The sequence below is a fragment of the Oncorhynchus clarkii genome, chromosome 1 (assembly GCF_045791955.1).
Source record: "Oncorhynchus clarkii lewisi isolate Uvic-CL-2024 chromosome 1, UVic_Ocla_1.0, whole genome shotgun sequence".
Taxonomy (NCBI): Eukaryota; Metazoa; Chordata; class Actinopteri; order Salmoniformes; family Salmonidae; genus Oncorhynchus; species Oncorhynchus clarkii.
Genome location: NC_092147.1, coordinates 84508866 through 84518581, shown reverse-complemented (window position 1 = coordinate 84518581; position 9716 = coordinate 84508866). Strand labels below are relative to the sequence as shown.

The window sequence follows — 9716 nt, the reverse complement described above, 5'->3', positions numbered from 1 at the left end:
TCTTCTATACTTTTGGTGGTCTTAACTTCATGTTGTTTTGCAATGATAATATTGACAAAGTTCCAGTGAAACTTTCTGCTTTTCATCGGCAGGTTCTCTTGTCATGGTCCTTAATTTATAAACACAATTTTTCTCCACACAGATATTATATATGGAATAATCGGGATATATTGTATAAAAATACTTCTTTGTTTTTAGAATATTGATTCCGAAATAATATCCTATTGGTGAGCCAACTGGTAAATGCAGAGGGTCTTCTACTCAGTTATAAGGAATTCTTATTTGTTAACAAAAATTTCCTTTAAAATTATTCATGAATATTATCCTGCTAACCACTATATGAAGAAGTTTAAGGAAAACATCAACTCAAATTGCTCCTTTGGTAATGACCACCCAGAAACAGTGTTGCATCTTTTTTGGCATTGTGTTCATGTAAGAAAACTGTGGCAAGACATCAGTAGATTTATAATTGAACACATTTATGAAGATTTGACACTATTGTGGAGAGATGCTCTACTTGGATTCTTTACATACAATATAAATAAGCTGAAACATTTTTATGCAATTAATTTCATTATTCTTTTGACCAAATTTCATATACACAAATGTAAATGTACAAACAAAACAACACTTCCTTACCCTGCAAAAAGAAATTCAACTGTATTTTATGACAGTTAAATACTCTACTAACAAAAAAACTGTTAGAATTGTAAGTATATGCATGTCCCTTAAGGTCCTTGTGTAATTGTAATGTGATATTGTACCCCCTAGCTCGATTATCCATTGTTTATAATCTATATATACTTGTGTTCCCTCATGTACTTTCTGAATTGATTTGTTTAAAAAAAGACATGGACAATAAATGTGGTAAATGTTGTATTAGTATTGGTTCTGTCAGTCAAATACACTAATGGTGTTGCGTATTTTCGCTCTCAGTTCTCTCAGCTCCCAGTTCTCTCAGTTGAAAAAACTGTCCCACCCCATCTTTGATACTTTAGTTTTATATCCATCAGCCTCCGGACGACATGGAACGGAATAATGCAATGGAGACGAAGCCTTCTAGGCTCTACTAATCAACGCCGAAAAGATACAACAAAGTTGCTGACTTCAGAGACGTTAAACTTGCCCAGTAAGAATGAAAATACAATATAAAATGCGTTATAAAATAAATCCTCTCTGGCTTTATGCTTTTAAACCAATTATGTATTGTTTCAAACGTTTTCCGTATCGTCTTATTGATTATTTTGGTCTGGCACACAGGAGCCAGCCATGGAGCCATATGTAGCAATTTGCTAGTTACTACGGGGGGAAGTGAAGGGAAAACGGTTAAAAACGGTGTAACTTCAGACAATTTGTACGATGGCATCGCAGCCTCCTCCTAAACCGTGGGAAAGGCGGATTCCAGGAGCAGCCATGAGTGCACCAGTTAACTATCGGTAAACAAGTTATTGCTTACTTGACGAGTTGTCTATGGACTAACTATGTATGAGTTAGCTAGCTAGCGTTAGCCTCTTAATATAGGCCCAGGCCCTAACTAGGTCGGAGCTTGTTGTTTTGCGTTTGCCTAGCGGACAGAGCTAGCGAGAGTTCAATATTTGACAATAGTTTAGTATTGGACTGTTATTGGATAATAACTCAACCAAAAGTGCTCACCGAGTTCCAATGTAGTTAACGTTGTAACGTTAGTAGCTTGCTAACGTCGTTACCTGTGACTGGCATGTCGTTTGTTTTGTTATCTAGCTAAGGTTAGCTAATAGAGACGTAACCCATTGCAACACTCCTAGATTGCTTAGACTTCTCTTTAACTACGAAACCAAAGGAAACTAGTTTTGAGGCGTTCAAAAAAATTAAAAATAAATTACGTTTTGACAACACGAACACGTGATTGAATTGAATGGTCACTGTTTTATAAGTTATGCCCCTCTTTCCAATCCACCAGGTCGACTGACTTTGCCCCACCAGGTCCCTCCACCCCGGGCCTCTCTGGTCCCGCCGGTCCTCCCGTCTTGACCCGCATGGTGCCCCCCGTCCCCCCTCGCCCTGTCCAGTCCATCCAGTCCTACCGTCCCTCCTACGGCTCCTTCCCTGGCTCCTCCTACAACCCCTATGGTAGCTCCAGCCTCTACGGTGGAGCATACAGCCCCTACAGTCCCTACAGTGGTGGCTATGGCATGGGAGGGGGGCTCGGTGGGAGCCTGGGCTACAGCCGCTTCGGCCAAACCGGTGGTGAAGACGTGGCGCCCAGTCGGTTTGTCCAACAGGCAGAGGAGAGCAGCCGCGGCGCCTTCCAGTCCATCGAGAGCATCGTCCAGGCCTTCACCTCGGTCAGCATGATGATGGACGCCACCTTCTCGGCCGTCTACAACAGCTTCCGAGCCGTGCTGGATGTAGCCAACCACCTGACACGGTTACGGATGCACTTTACCAAGGTTCTGTCGGCCTTTGCCCTGGTGCGCACCCTGCGCTACCTGTACCGCCGCATACAGAGGATGCTGGGGCTGAGGCGGGACGGTGAGGTGGAGGACCTGTGGGCAGACAGCGAAGGAGCTGTTCTGGCGACCAGAGGTGCTGGAGCCGCAATGGAAGACCCCAGAGCCGGAGCGGTCAAGTCGTGGCCCATCTTCCTTTTTCTGGCCGTGGTCCTAGGAGGGCCCTATCTCATCTGGAAGCTGCTGAGCTCTGCCCAGGGGCCAGAGGAGAGCGGTGAGACTCCTTACTGTCTGTGTGTGGGCTCTCCTGAATGTCCTTTGTCTCTCTGACTGCCTGTCTGTTAACCACAGTTTGGCAACCTTAAACAGATGGGTCATGGTTTATCTGAACATACACTGCTAATCTGGCTCTGTGTATGCTCATAACAAAGATGAGTGTGCTACATACATTTTTTGTTTGTTACGTTAATCAGCACCTTACATTTTTACTTCATTAATATTCCCTACAAGGACTATATAATTACATTCTGATTGATTAAATCCCTATGCAGCCACCAACTGGGCTAGTGGGGAGGATGACCATGTGGTTGCCAGGGCAGAGTATGACTTCACAGCTGTGTCGGAGGAGGAGCTCTCACTGAATGCTGGAGACATGCTCAACCTGGCTCCTAAAGGTAAGAAACTAGGAGGAGAGGGGGGAATCCAACCAGCACCCTGCTCTAACCTAGTGTTTCTCAACTCCAGTACTCCCAACAGTTCACCTTTTTTATTTTATTGTAGCCCCGGACACCTCATTCAACTTGTTAGCTAGTCATCAAGCCTTCGATGAGTTGAATCGGCTATGTTTGTCCGTAACGTCACATCGACGTAGTTGAGCGGAGACGAGAGTGGGCGGAGTGTACCCCTTGACTACATCTAGTCGCTGTCAGTCGATACGAGGAAACGGTCGGTGGTTGTATTAGATTAACATTTTATTATAAAGGTAAGGGTTTTAAGAATTTTAATTTTTGCAGGTATAACTGTCAGCAACTCGATGTAGTCAGAAATACAGTGTTGATGAGACTTGTCTTGTTTGTGCCTGTGAGATGGAGGGCTGCAGTCCAAACCCACTCAGTCCTCGCGCTAGCCACTTCCCTCAGGGGAATCCCTGTCAAAAAAAGATGCAGTTTCATTGCCATCTTAAGTGGAGGTCCAATTCACAAACGTTATCCCCTCGGCCATCGATTTTTAGCTTGAGGGAGCGTGTTGATATGACCCACAATTCAATGCAAACTGTAGTCACGTGTCAAATTCTGGTGGCCTCGCAGTGTCATTTTAGGCAACATAGTTGAGGTACATTCGGCTGTGACGATGTAAAATGTCATTCAAAGGCTGAGGGTTTAGGGCTGAGGGTTTAGGGCTGAGGGTTTAGGGCTGAGGGTTTAGGGCTGAGGGTTTAGGGCTGAGGGTTTAGGGCTGAGGGTTTAGGGCTGAGGGTTTAGGGCTGAGGGCTGTCTACTTTGTGTTTGGACTCCAACCATAGTCTGACTAGTATCCCTAGCAGTTGAAACTCCAACATAGCATAACAACCTAGCTTGTGAACAAAACAATGTAAGTAGAAAAGAAAACACAAGGACAAAGTCTCACTTCAGTAGACTTTCGTTTCAAGTAAATTAAACTTTTATGCCCGTGTGCAACGCTTCTAAAAAACTAACCTGTCATTCACCTCTTCACTTGCAACACCCAGACAGGAAGTGTTGCAGCGCGAGGCAGAAATGCGTTGCACATTTTACAGTGTGCATTCGGTTCAGGTCAGTGAGAGAGAGAGATATTCTCTAGAATACCATAGGTGACCCTGTTTCAGGAAACTAGATGTATGTCGCGGGTCATTACTTCACAGGAGAGCCGTTTGATCATAAACTTTTTTTTTTTAAATAAAGAAAAAACATATTTTTTTTGGTGGGGGAGGCAGAAATGCTGTCTCAAACGTGAACTTTCATGTACCTTTAATAACGAAGTTGTATGCCATCTGTAAATACGAATACAATTCTTAAATTAGTCAAGGTAAACGACACAGGACGTCTTATTTAATGAGGGGTTGCAGTCTGCCGTGAAGCGTTCATCCACGTATACGGATCGAGTCCAGCTACAGTTTCAGATATAAGTTTCTAATTTTGTCAAAGTTGTTTTCATTGCAAGTTAAAGCTTACTGTTAGCTAGCTAGCTAGCTGACGTTAGACGGTTGGCTCACCAGTTAACATTACGTTTATGATCTGTGTGTAGTTATGTTGAAACCATGCTCTCGACGGTGCAGCTGTAGAACTGTCTGAGGACCCATGCTAAAGGTCTTACACACACCGGCTACGGAGAGCCTGATCACACAGTTGTCCGGAACAGCTGGTGCTCTCATACATGCCTCAGTGTTGCTTGCCTCAAAGCAAGCACAAAAGGAATTTAGCCTGTCTGGTAGGCACTGGGCTACTTGTGGCTGGGTTTCTCTTTGTAGTCCGTGGCAAGCCGTGCCACATCAGACGCGCGTCAGAGCCGGTGTAGTAGGATTAAATCTCAGTCCTGTATTGACGCTTTGCCTGTTTGTTTGTTCATCTGAGGGCGTTCCGGAATTTCTTTTAAGTGTCCGAATTAGTGTCCCGCTCCTTGAGAGCGGCAGCTCTAGCCTTTAGCTCGGTGCGGAAGTTGCCTGTAATCCATGGCTTCTGGTTGGGATATGTACGTACGGTCACTGTGGAGACTGTCATCGATGCACTTATTGGTGAAGCCGGTGACTGAGGTGGTATACTCCTCAATGCCATTGGATGAATCCCGGAACATATTCCAGTCTGTGCTAGCAAAACAGTCCTGTAGCTTAGAATCTGCGTCATCTGACCATTTCCATATTGAGCGAGCCACTGTTCCTCCCTGCTGTAGTTCTGGCTTGTAAGCAGGATCAGGAGGATATAATTATGGTCAGATTTGCCAAATGGAGGGCGAGTAAAGGTCTTAAGTTAATTTTTCATTTTTTTTATGTTGTCTGGTTGCACATTTGACATGCTGGTAGAATGGATTTAAGTTTGCCTGCGTTAAGGTTCCCCGGCCAAGGTAGCGAAGTGCAAGAAGTATAAATGCCCAGACTTCTGCAGAGGCCATTTCACCGTAAATGCAGCACGGGCCAATGCAGATGTCGGTTTGACCATTATGGTGGAATATTGCAAGTTTATCTTGTAATACTTTTTATTGCATCAAATGGTTGTTTTATACAACACAGTCGAGGATTCTTATAACTATTGTGTGTGTGTTCTACTGAGGATGGGCCTCTGGGAGATAACACTGACAGGAGATTTACAATGTATTTTGGGTGATAAAACCTAAAGAGCATTCCAGAGCATGAGTAAATGTATCTGTTCTATACCGTACCAGGAAGAGATGGTTCCAGACACTCGTCTCTACACAATAAACTGTTTTCACAGCAGATACTGTCTGCTGTGAATTATAGGTTTCTTTCATACAAATCTTAACCTTGTGATCCATTCTATATATCTGTTCGTCATGTAGGTTGAAAGGGTTGTACTCTTAGCTAATGAAGACCTTTGTACTTTTCTCTCGGGGGGGGGGCTCAACAAATCACCTGAGGGTGATTCGTCGACCAGCCATCGCTATTGCAAAGCTCTCACTAATAAAGATTTAGTTTGTGTAACTCTGTGTTTGTCTCCTCATTTGATAATCCAGAAATGAACCACCACACCATGCAGCATCTTTAAATGTTCATTCTAAAGGGTCTATTTGCCCAACGTTGGAATGACATTCTATTATTACCATAACCTAAATAATTGGTATGTGTGATGCCTAGCGAACCATATCATTGTTTGAGACCTGGATGTTTTCCATAGCCCTTCCTTTTTAATAGCCAACAGAAACAATCTGTCCATATATCAGGAAATCTTAGATGTTTTTTCTGTCAGTGAAACCAGCATTTCTTCTTCTTCTACTGTCCAAAGGCAGTAAGACACAATCCACCTTCAGATATTCCCTCTTTTCTAAGTTTCTACCATTAGGCTGAATATACTCTGTCGCTTTATTAGAAACCGTTGGCATCAGGTGCCCGTTTTGAGAACGGTGTTCTCCTGTAACGCAGTAGTGCGTTGGAGCGTATCTTACAAGACATCTACCCTTAACACCTTCTCTGTAGTCCATAGTAGCAGAGTGTTTGGGCTCTGACATGGGGCACGTGGGAGGTTCCCCCAGCCTCACACACAGGTAGTGCTTAGATAGGGTGGTTAGAAACGTCACAGATACAACCCACAGACTCTTAGACCTACTCATCCACACACAGAGATATAGGTCTCCCCCCCCCACACACACACACACACACACATATACACATGCATTAACGGTTTTGACAGCCCAAAAGTGTCACACCCCCACACACACGTACGGTGACCATGTTTCACATCAGCCCACACTTTCTCTCTTTCTGCCTCTCTCTTTCTGCCTCTCTCGCTCTCTCTCTATTCAAGGGGCTTTATTGGCTTTGGAAACATGTTTTGCATTGGCTAAGCAAGTGAAATAGATGATAAACCAAAAGTGAAATAAACAATCGCAAATGAACAGTAAACATTATACTCTCTGGGTTCTCTCTCTCTGGATTCTCTCTGAGGCCATCCCTCCTACAGTGTCACCATTGTGATGTCACCACAGGTGGAAATATCTGTGTGTGTGTGTGACGCAGACTTGATAAACGAGATTGTCAGGGTTCTGACTCGGGGGGGGGGGGGGGGGGGGGTTGACGTAGACTGCAGCCCTGGTAAAACCACAATGACGAGATAACAAGGAGGTAGGGTCCACACTTAGACGATTTACTAGAGTTTGTTTAATTTTGCAGTAGGCCTAGATCAATTAGTTACCAAAGACATCTTAAATCGATGAGTTTTTGATTTTCTACTGTGCGTATACCGGTATGATTTATCTACTGCATTGTTGGCCACTTTTTTTCTCATGTGCTCTGGTAGCTCAGAGCCCCCTCCTTGTCTCTGCACTCACTTTTGTTCCGGCATCTTCTGATTTAGAAATTAAGTACTGCGGTTACCACAATATATGTTATCAGGGGGAAAGAGAGCTGGAGGCCTTGGGAGGAAGAAGGCTAACACTGTAGCAGGCAGGTCAACAGAATGCCATTCAGAATGGGTTACATATTGAATGTGTTCCTGTTAACTAAGTCTGCTAAATGACCATGTTATATCCTCTCTCTCTCTCCCCTGTGTGCAGAGCATCAACCCAGGGTGCGTGGGTGGCTGCTGGGCAGTGTAGACGGCCAGACCACAGGCCTCATACCTGCCAACTACGTCAAAGTCCTGGGGAAGAGGAGAGGCAGGAAGCATGCTGAGCTGGAGAGGCTGGCCCAGGTTCAGGCCCAGCCAGGGAACCCACTGGGCACCACCCTTCAAGCCCCCCAGCCTAACCTGGCTACGGGCCCAGTGCCAACTGTATCCCCAGGCTTGGTTTCAGGCCTCGGCCCAGCTGAAGCCATCCCAGTAACTATCCCAGAGGAGCTGCTGGAGAGCGTGTACAGGGAAACGCCAGCCGGTTACAGCAGCCTGGGTCTGGGTGTATTGCCCAGCACCACGACAGCTTTGAGCACAGTGCTCACCATACCAGAGAAGATTGACCTGTGATGTCTGACTTTGTGTTTTCCCACATGTCCGTTGAGACTGTACGTGGTTTGTTGATGAGCTGTTCTGTAGAGCTCGGTCACGTCCAGCAGTGGGGAAACACATGATCTACATCCAGAAGGTGATTCATGTTCACAATTCAGTGGCTTTGGTTTGACATTTAATCTGCCTGGAATCAATTAGTGAGGTTGGTATATGAGGTATTGAGTACCTGGATAAAAGAGAAGTGGGTATCTGTCAGACATCTGGATATGAGTGTTTCCAGAACATTATCTAGATATGAGTGTTTCCAGGACACTGTCTTGGTTTGGCCATCTTGTCAGTGGTTATCTAGACCAACCTATCCTGTACCAGCCTTGTCAGTACGGTCACACTACATTTTAGCTCAATAATGATGCATATTTAAATGTTTTTGATATAGATTTATTTAATTAACAGTGAATGAGTACATTAAGATCAAATGAAGCACGCTAAGAGATTATGTGAAAATATTGCATCGTTTGATGCTGACGGGACAAAGCCATAATATGTTTCACCGTTTTGTTCCAAGTTAATGTCGATGGTTTGATATTTAAAGATAAATTCATAGGAATAGAAGCTCTAACCCTGGCAAGTTGACTGGTACACTCACAATGGCTGCCTGATTGTGACTCAATCGTTTCCATGGTATTTTGGAATGTTCTATCAACTGCTGGGTTGCCACGGTAATGTGAAACATTTATTCAAATGATGCTAACTGATGTGGCTCATACAATGGCATGTGTTGAGTTGACATCACAGCCCCAATTGAAGGGTACACTTCCTACTTGTACTTCCTGGCATGGGTCTAGGTTGAAGATGGGAATATTTTAAAACCTAGGCATGGGTACACTCGATGTCTACCAGTTCACCTATAATGTCATCATTGACTTGGAGACTATTTCTATGGATAAATTACTATCAAGGTTCAGATATGGTTCTAATGGAAGGATTGACTTGGTTTTTAAATCGGTGTTAATATGGTTGTAAAATGTTGTTTGAAATTCGGGAATGGTCCAACTATATCTTGAATATTCTGTAAAATGTCCTAAATAATTCAAAGTGAATTTTTGAACTTGGAAAATTGAACTATCCAATATCAAGATATATTAAATCAAGACGTTTTGTTGAATGCATCTGTAAGAACTGAAATAGCCAGTCCTCATCTTGGTGTTTCAGTGGCATTTTAAGTCCTCACTCTCCTGAAAAACTGTAATTATGTAAATACAATTATTTTGGAAATAAACATTTTCAAAACCTGAAGTGTCCTTTGGCTTTTTTACTACTACTACTACTACTACTTACTAAGAAATGAACAACGTATTATACACATTACATGGCAAATGAATTGGTAACTTAAATAAAACTAAAGCGGTTAAATCATTGGATGTTAATTGTTTTGAAAATGTAATGCATCTCATTATAACAAGGTTAAACACGTGGTTACACACCAAGGCTTGTTGCAGTGGAGGAGGGTGATGATGGGGAGGAAGAGGAGGACAACTAAGATGTGGAATGAGAATTTCCCTACATTATCTGGACAAAGATGTTAGTTCAAATGCAATGATAGCCTAATGATCTATATGTTATTACATTCTACATCTTATAAATCAGTTGAGAAGCTCGA

The 9716-nt window shown here is 43.5% G+C and overlaps 1 protein-coding gene across 1 annotated transcript; it reads left to right on the top strand.

Annotated features, from left to right (window-relative positions):
• The first annotated feature begins 1241 nt into the window (after nt 1-1241).
• On the top strand, nt 1242-9352 carry LOC139413460 (peroxisomal membrane protein PEX13-like). Its single transcript, XM_071160885.1, has 4 exons — nt 1242-1436; nt 1940-2703; nt 2981-3103; nt 7668-9352. Exons 1-4 carry the CDS (start codon nt 1360-1362, stop codon nt 8072-8074), a joined length of 1371 nt encoding a protein of 456 aa, XP_071016986.1. The 5' UTR covers nt 1242-1359; the 3' UTR covers nt 8075-9352.
• The last annotated feature ends 364 nt before the right edge of the window (nt 9353-9716 follow it).

Excerpts from the sequence above, each read along its gene's own strand:
- LOC139413460 (XM_071160885.1), top strand. The coding sequence starts at position 1,360 with ATGGCATCGCAGCCTCCTCCTAAACCGTGGGAAAGGCGGATTCCAGGA. Across the intron at positions 1,437-1,939 it reads AGTGCACCAGTTAACTATCG|GTCGACTGACTTTGCCCCAC; the intron begins GTAAACAAGTTA and ends CCAATCCACCAG. Across the intron at positions 2,704-2,980 it reads CCAGGGGCCAGAGGAGAGCG|CCACCAACTGGGCTAGTGGG; the intron begins GTGAGACTCCTT and ends ATCCCTATGCAG.